The following is a 17,679-nucleotide window of genomic DNA, read 5'->3' as shown; positions in this document are numbered from 1 at the left end:
CATAAAGGTTCAAGAGCAGTACAATGAATAGAAGAACATGAGAATGTTTTTACACCTGTTGTTAGCTACCACAATGTACTTTGAAATTTTTTTAGTGCTTATTTTCTTTTTTGAATCTATCATCTGTACATTAACACTATGTTGCTACTGAAGACTATGAGTCAGCTACTGTGCTGACTGAGGAGTGAACTTAATGAGTTGAACTCTGAAAGCTGTGGGTTCTGCAGTAATTAAAATTGATATCTTATTGTATAAGAAAATACATTAAAATGTTAAGGTTCTTGCAATAAATCAGCTTAAAGCAAGAAATCTGAGCCAAAGACTATAATTTATCTCAGTTCTTGCCATAGTTGATTTGTCAAGCTTCCAGGCTATGCAAAATATTTTATATTATCTTTTAAATTCATATCAATGTATGCAGAGGAAAGAAATGAGCAAATCAGCCATAATTATTGTGATGAGTCTGAAGAAACTATGTTATATCAATATTATCACAACTTTTGTGGATTGGATAGAGGAAAAAAAGAAATACAAGAAATATACTCGCTCTGATTCTGATGATCACATTTCTTCTGCCTGACTGGTCCTCAAACTATGGCCATTGCATCTCCTCTTCATTCTGTAGTCATAAGAGGGTTAAAAATTGTTGTAGGGTGTGACTTAGATTTTTTTCTACCCTACATTACTCAGAATCAGCATAATCACATGTCCTCATTCCTGCAAAGGAAATATATTTCAGATTTCGAACAGGTTTTCATTTTGATGGAATGTGTGTTACATTTGTATGGCGTCTGGGACTCTTCAGAGATAAAGTATTAACTGGTTTTGTAATGGATTCTGATAGAAATAAAAGCTTAACCATCACTAATACCATGTTAACTGGTGACTAGTAGTAATTCTGCAACAGTCAGTGGCATTTCCTTCAGATGGTTTTTTCTAATATCCCATTGTATTTAGCAACTACATGGTGAGGAAACTTTGCACAAGCTAAAAAAAATATCTGAAAGTCTTATTATTGTATATTTGTTTATAATTATTTATTATTTGTACATTTTTGCATCTGCCATTGTGAAAAATTAAGTCTCATCTGTGGTGAGAGAATATTACAATATCAATTTTGTGTAATCAGGAAAGCTCTGCAAATCCATCTTGTTAACTTAGCTCATCAATCTTCAGTGGCCTTTAACTCCTATCTAGTCTTATGTACATGAAATATAATCAGTCCCCAATAGGAGGGCTTTCTTAGTATTCCCATGACCAAAGGGAGCTCTCAGAGTGCAGAACAAGGAGAGTTAATCTTTAGCCTCCACTGTAGCTTATCTTCAGGCAATGTATAGAGTCCCCTGAGGACTCAATTAGTACCATGCCAGGCAGTGTCAATTATATTTGCCTCTGTGTTATATCCAAAGCAGCTGTTTCATGAGAGAAGCTGAGTTTGTGTTCTTGAGTAGGTGTTGATAAAATCTGTAGAAGGTGTAGGTGACTTTTCATCTCCATGGTGCAGGGTGACAACTGCTCCACTTTCAGATTGGACTGCAATGTTGGCTGGCATGTCACTGTATGAATACCTGGGTGGAAGGATCCACTTAATAGCAAGGATGATTTAACCTGGTGCCAATACCAGAGATCTCAAATATGTTCTGTGCAAAGGTTAGCTATAGGGGCTGGAGTGGTGAGGCTGAGAGTGGCATTTATCCTAGGAAAGCTGTAGGTATCCCCTAAACTCCATGGTAAAGCAGAAAGATATTAAAACAATGAATTTAAGTTTGTCATGGCTCTTAACTGCAGCTTTTTTGGCTACCACTGATCCCAGGATGATAGATACACACTCAGGAAATAGATTAAAGTGTGTGCCAGGCTCTGTGGTTGGGAAAAACCAAGCAGGAATTCAGTTTAAACATGTGATTATGTGACTTAGTGACACAGAACTGTGGTTTATTCAACAGTTCTGGGTAAAATTCTTCTGAAATTAGCTTATTTCCTTTCTTTGGGTATGTATTAGATATTTTTCCCTTCCCACTACTGTGGGAACAGTGCCAGCATATTTAAGAGACAATTGAGAGCACACTGAGAGATTTAAAGATTGCCAGAACTTGTCTGAGTAATGTGTTAGGCTGCTGTGTAAGGACTCTGATGAGCTATGCATCTACTCTGGTGAAATTGGCTCAGTATGAGGTATTTTTTATTATGTGATGATTTTAAAACCCTTGACATGCAGGGCCAAATCATGTTGTGCAGTCACTGATTTCTAATTTAACTCAGCATTTTGCTGCCAGTATTCCTGTAAGAGTTCCCATGGCTAAAGGCTGACTAGTGAACTTAAAGTTATCTTGGATATTTATAGGGTGCCTATTCTTGTAGGGTCTTTCTGGCTGTCCTTATTGAGCAAGGAAGCATGGGGAAAGACTCTAAAATACAGTTTCAGTCACCAGGAACTTCTGAGTTCAGTTGCAGTTTATGGATTCTGGAACAGTCACTGAATTACTTGTCCTCAGTTCTCCCCACTGTACCTGCAGTATAGAATAATATATTCTGTACAGAGGGGCACAGGTCTGATATCTGACAGATATCAAGTGGTAGGAATAAATTTATTATTACTCAATATTTTCACTTATTTTGCTGATTGGGAATGAACTAGGTACTGTATTCATGCCTTTATACAGAGGAAAGGTAACAGGGAAAACGCTATGTTACCATTGTGTACTCATTTGAGTTAAATGTCAAGAGTATGCAGTTCTGAGTTTTATTTTTCTGTTTATTTCCCCTTGGAGCAGTAAAGCCTGCAGGCAGGACATTCTGGGACTTCCCTGCCTTTCTCTGAAGGTTAATGGTCACCTTATCTTTAGCCTTGTGTTTGCAGACATTGGAGTCAGCCAGCTTTTCCCCAGAGCTGTGCTTCCGTGATTTCCTGTATTATTGCTTTGGTCGACAGTCACTGAGATGGTATCAGAGATGACCTTCATTTTTGAAGTTTTATTTTGGTTGCAGCTGGAATTCAGGATGCTGATGGTTTTAGGAATATTATTCCAGATGTGTGAGTCCCTGGTTCTTCTCTTGTTTATACCTGGACAAACAAATCAGGAATAACTCTGTTGCAGAGATGGGCCTACATTAGTGTTAAACTAATATACATGGGAAGTCATTAAACTGGATTGATGTTCACAGCACAGCATTAGTGGCAGTGTTGTTCTGATCTGTCTCCAAGGGAGCTTGGCTAGAGTGTTTGAAGGACATTAACTGGATCTATCCCTAGAGGGGAATTCGGGAAGAATGGCATGTAGAAAACTCAATTCATTATTCACATCATCGCAGGATATTTGTTTAGACTCAGTAACTGTTACCTCTGATGTTCGACATTTAGACCAGGCACTGGTCCATGTGCCTGTAGCTACATACTGTGTTCTCACATTTCTTTCCAGATGGTCTTGTGTGTTGGTGCCTGCCTGGACACCAAGAAGGAAAAGTTGTGTTGTTGGAAATTAATATTCTTTAACCTGGTATTTTCTTAAGTCAGAATGTGCAGAAATAGAGCTCCTTTGTTCAACTTCTACCCTAACCCCACCAGGACAAAAGAACCACAGTTTCCCAGTATATAAAATATTGACTATGCTAGTATTTTCATAGGAAATAGCAGCTCTTCCACTGTGTCAAAAATGATCTGTTTTTCATTTAGATTCCTTAAAATCTTAGATTTTAGATTTATGGTCCTGGACGAAGAAAGCCGAGATGTGAGAGGCAGCACATCCTAATCTTTGTATACAGGGATGCTGATACTTATCTAAAAATAAATTACATATATATATATGCAAATAAATCCTTGTAGACTGCAAAATGTCAAACAAGCAATTCTATCTCTGCATCTGTATTATTTGTTAGGCAATTGATATTTTTTGTCACTGAAGTCTGAGGTTACATCTGTGATCCTGTTGCAAATCTAGGGGAAATTACCTTTTGAATGACACGACCTGACCTTCATCTCCAGTTAATCCAGGAAGAGTTCACATTTGGCTGTGAGACACAAAGGATAGATTTAGAGTGCCAGTATTTTTCTGGCCATATTTTAGAATTCAGTATTACACTGGATACCCCATACTGAATTTCTTCTTCGCTTCTTCCTCAGAGGAGAAGACTGTGTGTTTGTGATAAACTGAAAGAAATAATGAAGACTCAGAATTACCAAACACTGGAATCAAAGAGATTATATTATTGCTGCAGTCTTTGGAATATTCTTATTATTGAAGGAGATTGCAGGGAGTCCCTCTAACAGGGAATGACAACAACAGAAATCCCCCAAATCCCACACATTGTACACAAAGTGTGAAAACACACATAATTAGAGCAGTATAGAGTAATTAGACTCCAGAGCAAGTATCATGGCAAATTCTTCTGTTGTGAAGAATTTATTAATGCATCTATAAATAAATGCATGAACAAAAAGCTGAAATAGTGCATAGTTGGATGCCTCCAACTACACTCTCTACTTTCAGTTTCAGAGATAGGCTTTGACCCTCATTTTCCTCATAATATTAATCACAGATGGATGTATAAACTCTGCAAGGCAGAAATCCTCTTATCTCCACTTCTTTGTTGTCTGCAGACTACTGTGTTTGTTTCTAACCCTGTTTGCTTAAAGCTCTGATAGTGCAGCTTTTAACAGTGATGCCTGTTCAGTTGTTTCTTTAGAAATGAAGAGTTTTTACAGAAATTTCTAAGCCTGACAAATTTGCCAGCCTGGGAATTTCACTTGTAGAAGCTGAATCCTTTCTTTGCAAAATGTTTCTTCAGAGCCACATTCATGTCGGCACACAGTTGCAAAGTGTTGTTAGGGGTACAAATGCAACATGCTTGTAAAGAACACAGAATCTTCATGACATAAAATCCAAGTTGCTCAAGGATCAGTGTATGATGTCTCACCCTATCACAATGTGACATTTACCTTGATAAGAAGTCAGTTCAGAGACATCAAAATATACCAGAAATCTGAAATGCTACTGTCTGTCAGTTACTTCTACCTCTAAACTTGTTTAGTGAAATGCTCAAATGAAATTTTTGTCCCTTTCTGAAAATGAATTTTAAAAAATGTAAACCAAACACCCCTGTTTAAGCAGTTTGTGAAACGTGTGATTTCCTAACTATGTGACATCTGGTCCCTTCCTGCTGCTGTGCAGTGTCCTGATGCCATGCAAGCCAGATTTGGATGAGCATTTTGTGAAATGTGAAGCGTTTGCAAGTGTGGGGGGCAAGGATGTGGTCAGCCCTTAGAGATCCAGTGGCAAGAGGCTGCAAGAAGCACAGTAGCTCTGTTGGACATGAAACAAATTCAGGATTGCTGGTTGTGTGTGTAGCTCCTAACACCTCTGCTCTCAGGCTGTTGGCATGTACCCTGGTATTTGTAATATGTGTGTATTTGAGTTTCCTCCATTGGATTAGTAGTTGCTGTTGCTTACTTAAGTTGAATAGGTCTTTTTCGCAATGGCTCAAGTGGCAGGACATGTGAAACAAACAGTTTGATGATTTTAGGAGCTGTATTTTGGTGCAAGGATTTCTCAATGGTTGGGTGGCTGGACCTTGCTCAGTCTTGCCTCCCTCGTTCCCTCTGGAGAAATTAAGAAACTTGTTGGGAGGTTTACCAGGTGCTGGGAGCTCGCTGCTGGTACCACTGTGGGAGGGCAGGTTGCCCTTGGGACTGCTCGCCCTCCTGGCAGGAGAAGCGAGACAGATTTGGATGTGCAGTGATTTGGATGTGCAGGGGGCTGCTGCAGTGTTGGGCTGTTGAGGGAAAGCCATGACAGTGAATCTGAAGAAAGCCATGATTTTCAAATGGAAGTAGGCTTAGACTGGGCTATTTCAATCAAGCCACGCCACAAACTTCAGAGGAAATCCAGATTTGATTGAAATTCCAGGTGTTTAAACTTGTTGTCTTCCCTATCTTTGAAGGACCATCTTTACTTTGCCGAAGTCTGTGGTTATTTGGTGTTCATCTACCTCCCAGCTTCAATTAATTAACTGGCAGTAGAGCAGCCCATTCACTTTAGCACTTGACAAGTGAGGAGCAAATGTCAGAGCAGCGATGTCTGGCTGTCAGGGCAGCTACAGCACATACCTGCTTGCTTGCACTGATTTGCCTGTGGACATAGAGCTGTGATGTTTATCAACATCTAAGATTTCAGGGCTGTACCCAAAACGTGCACTGTGTAGCCATTTAAAGCTGTGCTAGTGATAAAGAGGCAGAGCAGTGAATAATAAATCTAGCATGAAGTGCCTTGGAGGTTGATATGAAGATAGAGAATCAAAAAGTATTAAATTCTGAGGTGGGATAATTATTTTTAATGACTGTTTACTCGTCTGTGCTTCTTGGAAAGCAAGGGGGTTTTGAGATGGTGCAATGTGTGTTGCTAAACTGCTAGCTGCTGAGAACAGGACTACGTTTGACCTAAAGGGAAGCCAACAGATGAAGTTTTGCATGTTCAGGTAAGTAACTTCAAGACAAAAATGTGTGAAAGAAAAAAACAATATTGAAAGGAAGCATACTCTGAAGGCAAGCCATCTGAGGAGGTTTGGAGACAGGAAATCTGCTTTATGTTAGCAAAAACACTGATTTTTTAAAGCTTCCAGGCTGTGTTCTACACCAGTTAAAGTGGTGAAATTCTTCCAACGTCATCAGGATTAACCCTCCCGCTAGCTTTAGGGATTGTGCCTTCCCACTGGAAGGCCATTTGATCTTCCTTGATTTTAAATATAAATGTGAATTTCTTGTGAGGTCTCCTTAATTTCTTACTGTAGAATAAATGTTTCTGTTGGCAGCATTTTTCTGAACAAAATGCCAGGCAGATTTCAGATGCAGTGCTGCATCCAAGGTTTTGTGCATTAAGCCAGGCAGAAGGTTTCTCCAGTAATCTCCAGGAATTCCTTCCTGGTGGTGGTTGCCCAATAGCTGAAGCCTTGATTTTGCATTTTTTTTTTTCCCTATGGGCTTTGTCTGATGGATGGAGATTAATGCTCTCTAGTGATCCTTTTTCTGCTGGGATTAAGAGTTCAGCATGAAGTCATTGTGACAAGTGCAGTAATTCCCAACAGTGAAACTCATTTGGGTAAAACTTCAACTAGTGCTACTGTGTTTTCACTGCTTTGTCCTTTCCCAAGAGACAGAAAATATATTATATCTGCTTGAGGTCAGCTTTGATCTGCAAATGCAAGTGTACTCTGTGGATGGCATTGAAGTTGGCTGCTTGTAGAGGCTTTTGCTTTCCAGCTAAGTGTGACTAGAGTATGACTAGACATATGATTTGTTTCCTGTTTGTGGTGGCCCCTGCACTTTTTGTCATCTATTATTTGTGTGACAGCTTTCCTTTGTGGAGGGCCTTTACAGAAAATTAGGAAATTGAGTTGTCCATTCCCAGATGTCAAACTTCTGCACAGTTAGAAAACTGCTGTATGGGACTCTTCACCAGAGGTCCATTTCTCTAACTACATGTGTCTCTTATGAGAAAGGTATTAAAATAAAGTATTTTTTCCAAGTATTCAAAAAGGAATTCTCTGCTGTAGATCTGGTATTTCTACTAAATGTCTTTAAGAAACTCATATAAAAACACTTAATAATACTCCCTCCTACTGGCTTGCCAGACCCAAGTATTCAAACACTATGTACCAGCTGAGAAATACAAATAAATGTGGTTTTCTTCTGATCTTCTAGGAATGACTGTAAATCTTTGCTTTGCTATTATGAGAGTTATGAACCTCCTACTTTTAAATATCCATGCAGTTTTTATTCAGGAGCTGATATACTTAGCAAGGCATGCGACTCCAGGAGCAGGCTCACCCTGTGGCACAGGCTCCCTCCTTCTGTGCAGGCAACACAAGCAATGTCTTGCCTCCTTTCTGCTTTTACCTCAACAGAGGCCATTGATAACCACGATGCAAATTCATTTCCATATGAATTTAATGCAATGTAATGCCAGAAATGTGGACAGCTATGTTGTCCCCAGGGCTTGGGTCACCCCTGCGAATGAGGTTCCTTGAGGTTTATGTTCCCCAGCATTTACCAGTTTCCACAGCCAGTGAGTGCCTCCTTAGTTGTGATAGTGAGTAACAATTGTTAGTGTATTGTCAGAGGCCATCACCAGACACTAATTCTGTCATATGGGTGTGCTGGTTAATTTCAACTCTAGAGCTTTTTGCCTGACCTTGCAATATTGCAAGGATTTGCTGTTGTTTGGTGTTTTTTTCCCTGTTAATGTGCAGAATAGCTTGTTAGAATAGATTGTGATTTACAGTGAATTGGGATAATCCCTGTTTTAAAAGATCCTGTGCACCTCTTCTGTGCTGGAGAGTGACTACATTTTTTAGTTGTGATTTCAAAGATGTGGCAAGTATTTTCTGTAGCTTTTCTTTGTCTAAAAAATAACAATAACAATTAATCTCCTCATGGCTTCTTCACATCCTAATTACAACCAAGCCTCTCATTAGTCCCACAGGGAGACAGAATCAAATGCCATATGGTATTTTACACTTCGGATGCTGTGCCTACCAATAGCTGGAAGGAGACAGGAAAAGGGGGAGTTAACAATTCATAACCATTTATGGAGCAGGCACAGCCCTCCTTGGACCCAGTTCAGCAGAGTCTGAGTGGCTCAGATCAGGAACTTTATCTGGCCAGGGGTTGCTGCAGCAGGCTGGTGCTGTGGTGCGTGCATGTGGGCCAGTGGGGACACACACAGGGATGAATTAAACGCACACACGCCTCCAGGGAAGCACCATGGCTGGGTTCTACGGCTGCCTGAAAAGTAAAAAGTAAGTGCCATGCTGAGCCTTCCACCTTTCCAAAGCGAGCTGAGTCTAGTGGTACTTTGAAATTCTGTCTTTGTTGTATTGCAGCTGCAGCATCGAACAAAGTGGTTATGCCTTAGGTCTGAAGTACCAGCCTGAGCACAAAAGTGCAAAAAATAAGTCCTGACTATAGTATTTGTTTGGTGAAAATTTGTCATTTTTTTTTTTTCCTCCTTCAGAAGTATAAACATGAAATATTGAAAAAAGAATTAAGAATATTTTCCTGTTTAATTATAGCAAGAGGGAAAATGCCCTCTTCCCTAGTGATTAGCTATATTGTTTATATATTAACACATAAAAAGGAGAAATACAGAAATTCACATTGGCTTTTAAAAAATGTTCAGCTAGAAGTCTAGCTAGTAAATGCTCTTTATCTAGTAAATGCTCTTTAAGGACTTGATGAGCTCAGTTTTTCTATAAGCAGTCTGAGGTTTGTTTCTGTAATTGCTCCCTGTTGAGAGATTTGGTTGTATTTAAAATAATTATTTTTTTATTGCTTTTCTGGCGTGTTCTGTTGGAGTAGACTATCAAGGGAAAAGAGAATGAGAGATTGCATGTTAGTATTTGTGCTTTAAACCACCATGAAGATGCATTCTGTTTTTCCTTTGACATTATCCCTGCTGAGGAATGAAACAAAATTTCCTGCTGCCAAACCTGAGCGGTTTAATCGTGTTTTGCATCAGCAGACTGCAGAGGGCTCTATTCTTGCACCCGGTGAGAGATTACAGACAGGGAACATGCACAGTGGAAGGCAAGTGAAATTGTGTATTGAGGCTTAAGATGTGAATACTGGTAGTTAAATGTAAGTCCTGGATATCAGAAGGAGGAAAATAGTTCAAAAGTGGAGCTGGCAACTGACTCTTTTTCCTTCTCCCAGAGGGTCCCTCACACCACTAGATTGTCTCACACTACTCTGGTGGAAATGTGCATTTTCAAAGGCACACAACTCCTACTGGATTTCAGTCAGCATTTCCATACCATTTTGACTCCTTTCCTCCTTTGAAATTTTTAACAGGGAGTTAATATTTGGGGGAGAAGTTTGCTTTAGATAAAGGGAGGTTGTGCATGAGAACTAGCGAAGGGGCTATGAGTGAGTCCTGATCAATGGATTGGCGCTTGAATTGATAAAAAGTAGTAAATTTACATTGTTTGATTTTTCCTCCCAAATCCTTCAGAATCTAATGCATTTAAAACTAACTTGAAACTCAGAGAGAGGCTATACAGGCTGGACAGATGAAGCTTTTTTACGTGTGGTAAACTATCTCTTCTTTCCTGGTCAATCTCTACCCGACTTATGAGGAACAGGGTTTTTTTTCTTCAACAGATTCATCTTTCTTGATATTCTTTAGTTAGGTCTCTACACTTGATATATGTCTGCATGGGTTATATTTCTCAACCTGTTACTTCAGCCCTGTGATGTGTTCCCCGGTGAATTAATGTAACTACTAACCCTTTGCAGTCTTCACAAATTTTATATACTGATTTGGCTATGGTTATTGGCAGTTAAAATGAATTCAAGACACTGGTTGCCAGTAATACACTGGCATCTCTATGACTGTTGTGCTTTAACCCCAGCAATTCAGTCCTACAACAGCTACTCCCTCCCTCACTGTCCCGTGGTGGGATTGGAGAGAGAATTCCAGGTAAACAGAAGAAAACCCATGGGTTGAGACCAAGATAATTTAATAGGTAAAACAAAGGTCATGCACACAAGCAAAACAAAACAAGGCTTTTAGCCTGAGATTAATTGTCAATGAAATTTGTTTGGAGTTTAACATGAAGTATTTGTCTTTCTGGACAATTGGAACAACTTCCCCAAATTCTCACGTGTTCATTTGACCTGTAGGAGTTAGTTTGCTTTCTGAATGAAAGCTCTTTTGGAATGAAATTACTTTTATGCTTTAAGCAATTGGCTTGGGTACCAGTAGGATTTTGGCCAAAGCGACTTAGAGCTCAGTACCTGCCAAGAAACCTGCCATGGACTTTGGGGAAGGGTTCCCTCCAGGGCTTTGAGCTGCTGAGTCCAGCTAAAGTACCTGGAATGTTTTAAAAGCTGCTTTAGGTAGTGCCCTCCTGTGTTGCTGTCACATTTACCCCACTCCCCCACATTTTGCAAGAGGAAGGAAAAGCTCTGCCTTGGCACACTGTAATAATGTGTGGCAGAATCTGATCTTTGTCACATAGTCTTGTCCCTGTGCTTTGTTAATGTCCTTTTATGAAATGAAAAAAAAGAACCCAAAGCCAAATCCAGGTAATTCTTCATCCCAGTCCCAATCTTGGCTGCTACTTCACTGAAATAAAACTTCAAGGTTGCTTTCATATTTCTGTTTAACCAGCATATACTGAGTAATCTTGAATTGTTCTGCTAAGTTTATACGTCATCACACTTGTTGCAGGGTTCTGTTTTTTCCTTGCTCCAAGCGTGGTGCCAGAAAAAAAATTATACCTGAACAGAGATGAAAAAGTTCCCTAAAGCCTGTGGAGGAATTGTTTCATACGCCCCTCAGTTTTTGGGCCTAGCCAAGTACGTTGTTATGAGCTGGAAATGTGGTTGCTTGAATAGTAAGGTTCACTGATGGTCAATGCAAACGGCCAATTTCCAAAGACAAATAGAGTGTGTTAGAAGCTATATAAAATATTTGGCTGAAGGCTTTATGTGACAGCTCAGACTGGTTTCTATAGCAGACAATAAGAAAATGTATTTAGCTGTTTTTAATGTCGTCACTCAGGATTTCATGCTGCCTTTCACAAACAATCCCAGAGTTACAGACATTTCAACTTGAATGTCTTCTGCTTTGCCAAGCTTTGCACTTCCAGTGCTAAGTATTGTGTTCTTTTCCTATATTCCATAATTGTCAAAAAATGCTGATGTGCACTTTTATCCTGCAAAGAAGTTTAGCATTTGGATAAAGTTGATCAAGGAAGGCATCAGTAGAATTTTCAACGTATTTCTAGATTGTTTGATATGAAAGCTATTGCCACTCTAAAATGATGTTCTGACCATGAAATTGAGTAAAATATGTTTTCTGGGTTAGGTGCTGTTGCTGTATTTTGTTGCCTGTTCAGATAAGTGTCAGGAAGAGATTTTGGTGATTGCTGGGCATATTCCAAAGATGGTACAGAGCTGTCCACCTGATGGGTAAGCTGTCTGCTCACTGCCCCTGCACCTTCACCCCAGCCTTCTTGTTGAAGAGGCTCATAGGGGGTGGTGGCAATCCCAAAAATCCCTTTGTCCTGGAGGCCAGTTACACTTTTTACAACTTTTACATGTTTGTGTGGTCCTTCAAGCCTTTGGCTCCCCATGCACAGCAAGCAGCTGTTGTTTTTGCTTGGACAGTGACAAGTGGATTGGAAGTGGTTTAAAGCTCCACCAACTGCTACTGGAGTAGCAACTTGACACGTGGGGGCCGGGGCAGTTTGAGCCTGTTGGCTCTTCTCTGTCAGCAGCTCATTCACCTCATGTGGCCTCTCCCTTTCCAGAGGGGTGTGACAGCCATGGGGGCTGAGGAGCTGCCTCCTGACTGACTGCAGGGAATGATGCTTTGCTCTTTGGCACAGTTTTAGACCGTGCATCTCTCCAAGACTCCAGCACTGTTTAAAGCGAGCCACTGAGTTCCCTGGCCATCCCTGCCTGTGGCAACCCCCAGCACCATCTTGGCTCAGCCATGGTCCATGGGCTCAGTTGGCAGCTGTCAGAAGGCTGTGCAGCTTTGGAGGCAATGCAGGCTTCCTAGGAGCTGTGGCAGAGTCACTGCTCCTGCGGTGATCTGGCATCTGTTTGTATGGCTGATGAATTCAAGAGAAGTGAAATGCTTCACATAAACACTTTGGTATTCTGAAGTATGTCTGTTTACGTGTCTTTTTATTGTACATCACTTTAGCATATTATTTCACAACAAGAGCAAGAATCACTCATTAAAAAGTTTGTCAGTGTTGGGGGATTTTGAGATGAAATTATCTGAGTGTTATGGGTGGTTTCTGCCCAGCAAAGTAAGTTCACCTGTGCAGAGACAATTCTTGGATGAGTTTCAAGAAACAGCTTTTATGGAAAGTGGAGAGTCCTCCCTGCTAATTCCAAATCAGGGAGTGTGAGCTGAGGTGAAAAGACTCCTCAGGTATTGTGAGTCTCTTGGAGGAATCTTTCAGTGCACAACCTATGAGCATATTCCTGTATTTGGCAATTATACAGTGTTTGGAATTTGTGAGCATTTTGTCTTCAGTCCACAGGTGTCATTCAGTGCTCTGCCTGATATTAAATGTATAGAGGCTTAAGTCTTTTTTTCTTATTCAAAAATAGCAGAGAGGGTGAACAAAAGCAGTTAGGAGGTGTCAGAGCCATGGCACTGCAGGCAATTGGGCACCATTAGTACAATGGTGCTATATTATTAACAAAATAATCAACTATTTCTCTTTGTGACTCATTCTGTTTGACTCATCTTTGTGCAAGAAGTTCAGTTCTGGCTTAATACCCCAGTGAGTCACCCATCTCCTCATTCTGTTCGTGCTTCTCTCTGGATGGTGTTTGTTTTAGCAGCCACAGTGGTGCAGTGTGTTTGCTGGCTGTAGGCAGAGGAATTCCAAGCAGGCCTGTTTATTTGGTTTCACTAGAACAACCCTTTTGCTATCACCAAGGTTCTGAGTATTTGGCAGATATGCTGTCAAATTGACCTCTAATGCTGCCTGTCCTACACCACTTGCAGTGGAGCAGAAGCTTGGGTTGGGTCAATCTCCTGAATGTGATTCTCACTCTTCTGCATCATTTGACCATTTTTTGACAATGTTATTTTGCCAGACTGAGCCATGAAAACATTTGGTCATAATTTTCCCTTGTGTTCTCTTCTTAGACAGAAACTTCTGCTACTCCAAGTGTCTAGCTTTGTACCACTAGAGCCAACTGGAGAGATTAATTTTCATTTCCTCCTTGTGCAGAGATCCATGAAGATTTAGGCTTTCACATCTGCTGTGATATGAAGGCCTAGAATTGGATGTAAAAGCTGAAATCTGATGATATATGGTACAAAAATGCAGTGGGTTCAAGTTGTACTTCCAGGAGATAACCTACCTGAGCTGGTAGAGCAGCTAGAGCTGATTACCAGCCAGTTTTGAGAAAATCTGAGATAAGTCTATCCATGGGGAAACAGGGAAAAAACCCAAGGTAATTCCAAGGTTGATTCCCTTCCACCCCCAGATTTCTCCTGCTGTAAGAAAACAGTTGAGCACAAGGTGTTCTACACTAATGTGATTCAAACTTACAGTTCGGCATTACATTTGTTATAGTCTCAAGGTTGGTAAAGCTATTATGGATTAAGTAGTTTTAAATATTATTTTGAATACAGCAAATACTAACTGCAAATTCTCTTATTTTGTATTGTTTATCTTGTTATTTTATTCATAATTATTTTTTTCAAGTTAGCAGGTGGCCTCCCACTCCATTGCAGGAGTCGCTATATAAACAAAGAAAAAAAAAAACCCAGTCAGTTGATATCCTGTCTGAATTTGCTTGCAGATGCTGAGCTGTCACTGCTCATCACTGTGCCAGTAGTCAGGGTTGTGCCAACAGCCCAAGGTTTCCAACACAATGTGTGTGAAAAAGGCGTGACCTGAGCCACACACGTCATTATTCATTTCTTTAACTGCATTGTTATGCCCGTGTGTGCTGCTGCATTGGGGTAAGTGTACAGCTGCCAAGGCATTCTGTGCTCTGCTGAATCCTATCTCCATGCTGTACCATGTTGGCATCTCTGTGACTGTTGTGCTTTAACCCCAGCAATAAGGTCCTACAACAGCCACTCCCTCCCTCACTGTCCTGTGGTGGCATTGGAGAGAGAATCCCAGGTAAACACGAGAAAACCCATGGGTTGAGATCAAGACAATTTAATAGGTAAAGCAAAGGTTATGCACACAAGCAAAGCAAAACAAGGAATTCATTCCCCACTTTTCCAGGGCAGGCAGGTGTTCAGCATCCCCAGAACAGCATGGCTCCCTCACATGTAAGGGTGTCAGGAAGACAAACACCATCCATCCAAATGTCCTCCCTCCTCCTTCTCCTCCAGATTTACATACTGAGCATGAGGTCATATGCTCTGGGATATCCCTTGGGTCATTGGGATCAGCTGTCCTGGCTGTGTCCACTCCCAGCTCCTCATTCACCCTGAGCCTCCTCACTGGTGGGGTGGGGTGAGGAGCAGAAAAGGCTCTGGGTAAGACTGCTTAGTGATAAAGGAAGCATATCTGAGTTATCAGCACTCTTTCAAGCACAAATCCAAACCATAGTTCTATACCAGCTGCTGTCATGAAAATTAATTCTACCTCAGTCCAGACCAGGGTGCTTTAGAGAAAATTATAGCATTCTCAGTCAGAGCAGGGAAACTTGGCTGTGCAGTCAAAGCTGCCCAATCTTGCTTTCTGATCATCCATCCAGAGCCATGGTGGCATTCCAGCTTCAAAATTTTGTGGTGGTTGTTCCTTTTGGCCTCTGAGATTCAAGGATCTGGTGTTAATTAGTGAACTGAATGTTTGACTTGTATTCGTGATGAATTAATTTATGCTTATACATTCTCAGAAATATGTAACTGTGCACTTCTGCTGGGGTTTCCAGATATCACTCCTCTAATAAGGCACTTGTGATCCACACAGTAGTTCTGATGCAAATTAGATGTATTTGAGAGGTCTAGCTCAGAATTAGGATGGAGACATTGTGGTAACCATCAAGCTATCTATGTACATGGGAAAATACAGATCTGACCTCACCACAGAGGTGTGGAGGAATTGTTTGCTGGTTCACTCTAGCAGTCAAACTATTTTCCATCATTTCAGTTTAGTGAAAAGAATGTTTCAAAAGTTTAAATTAAAAAGAGGCAAATTGTCTTATTGCTTCCTTTCTTGCAGCCTTGGCCTGTGAAGATCTTAGAGAATGTCTGTCCCCTCTGATTCTCTCCTGCAGGAGCTCAGGACCTCTGGACAATGAACCAATACAATTTTGCAGAAGCCCTTTATTGTTTACATTATACACTTATTTATACTTTCTTAAACTACTGTTCACACAATTGCACATCTTTTCATTGGTGCCCCTGTACTGTCCACGCACTCTGCACGCACCCCTCGGGCACAGGACTGGTTACAGTCCAGGTGTTCAACCACCCTCTGTCACCTGGCTCTTGTGGTCCTGAGTTCTTGTTTTTCAGCCTCTTCTTTCTTATTTTTAGAATACCTTATGTCTCAGCAACCTTGAGAAATTCCAGAGGGTCTGATAATAAACTCTAAATATGGTTTGGCTGGAGCACATCATGGCCCAAGGTGTTCAGATGCATTGCTACACCCTCCCCCATGTGCCTGCTTGTCACTACCCCATCTTGCAATTCTTGCTGTCTTTGGTGTCACACTCCTGGGTTTTTCTGCTGTCATGTGCTGTCTCTACTCCCTGATGCTGCTGTACCACTGCCTTAAAATACAGTTGAATTCAGCTTGATACTCCATTGGTGCAAAACGGCATTAGTTCAGATAATCTTATTTTAGATGATCCTGTTTTAGAGAGGTATTTGTGTCTGGAATCCCAGAGAAGTAGAATCCCTTTCTAGTAGTTGCTCATACTAGAGTGAAGGGTCAGTAGTTTCCCTTGGGACAGAAATGGCTCAGGAGCTGCTTTGAGCACATGAATGATCTCCCTTGGCTCCAACTGTTCTCCATATGCTTCAAGACCAATTGTACTTCTGGAGCTGCCTAACTCAAGGCTCCAGAGAGAGCAGCCAGGAGAGCAGAGCAGGGACAGCAGGAGGTTTTCTTTAGAATAGAAGAAAGGAGGGAAACCATCAAACTTCACACACAGCTGCAGAGGAGCCCTCTGCAAGCATGGGGACTGCCTCTGCCCTTCCTTGATCAGGAGCCAAAATGGGCTCTGAATTGCAGAAGTGCCCACGGGCAGTGGGAGCTCGGGGTTAGCCAGCCAGACACGATGTGTTTCAACACAGGATGGAGCTGGCCTTGTTTTTATTTGTTGTGTGTACAGGCAGTAGATACTGGCAAATAGGTTTTGTGACTTCACATGAAGAGAGATTTTATGAGCTTCCTGCCAAAGGCAGCTTCTGAGACCGCAAAGCCTGTGTTTTATTTGCTTCTTTATAGCCAAAAGATGGCTGCCTGGTTTTATGGCATTTTGATCTTCAGAGTGAAAATTTGTAACAGTTTGTCCCAGAATTTTCTGTTTGCCTCCCCATTTTTTTGTCAGTGCACTTTGAATTCTTGGCTGTTAAATATCTTTATTATCTCTTGTCCTGAGAAGTTTCATCTTATCTGAAGATTTTTTTATTTTTTCCCATCTTTAAGCTGCTCTTTAACCAAAAATTGACAGATAAATGACAGCTTTGGAAAAACCTTAAAAAATAGAGAAAGCTTTATATATAGCCTAAAGTTCCATGTTTCAGTTGTGGTGTTCAGTTCTCTATTGTTTCAGCCTCATTTTTCCTGCAATAGTCAGACAGTTTAGTTTGGTAAAAATGCCTCCAGACTCTTCTTTCAGGCCCAGGATGTAATGATTCTTCCCAGTTTCTGAGAATAACATTGGAAATCACTGTGACTCAAATATGGGGGCATGGCAGATATGAAGATTACTTGTGTGAAATTTTATGGGATTTTTTGTTATTTACCTTCTACATGGTTCTAGCACTTGTGTCAGTCCACATGGTTCCAGCATGCTGGTTTCCTACAGCAGAGGTGATACTTAATTCTTCCATAGGTCTCATTAAGCTTTTCAGGAGTTCAGTATGACCATTGTGATTTCACAGGTAAAGAAGCTCATGGCTGAGCGACAGATAACTTGGCTCTTGTTAGAAATCCAGTAATTTGCCCTTCTATTCA

General features: G+C 40.8%; 1 protein-coding gene across 3 annotated transcripts in view; it reads left to right on the top strand.

Annotated features, from left to right (window-relative positions):
• KIAA1210 (KIAA1210 ortholog) overlaps nt 1-17,679 on the top strand; it is a 67,091-nt gene that overhangs the window by 5,026 nt on the left and 44,386 nt on the right. For 2 of the 3 annotated variants that reach the window (XM_015626208.3, XM_015626206.3), the window contains exon 1: nt 8,645-8,790. The exons of the other annotated variant lie outside the window; for it this stretch is intronic. In XM_015626208.3, the coding sequence (XP_015481694.1) occupies nt 8,756-8,790 (35 nt within the window). In that variant the 5' untranslated portion in view covers nt 8,645-8,755. Of the gene's footprint in view, nt 1-8,644; nt 8,791-17,679 lie in introns of those variants that run through there. 3 annotated transcript variants of the gene reach the window in all.

Source organism: Parus major, chromosome 4A (assembly GCF_001522545.3).
Source record: "Parus major isolate Abel chromosome 4A, Parus_major1.1, whole genome shotgun sequence".
Taxonomy (NCBI): domain Eukaryota; kingdom Metazoa; phylum Chordata; class Aves; order Passeriformes; family Paridae; genus Parus; species Parus major.
Note: the sequence above shows the minus strand (reverse complement) of the source record. Positions and strands in the feature narration are given on the sequence as shown.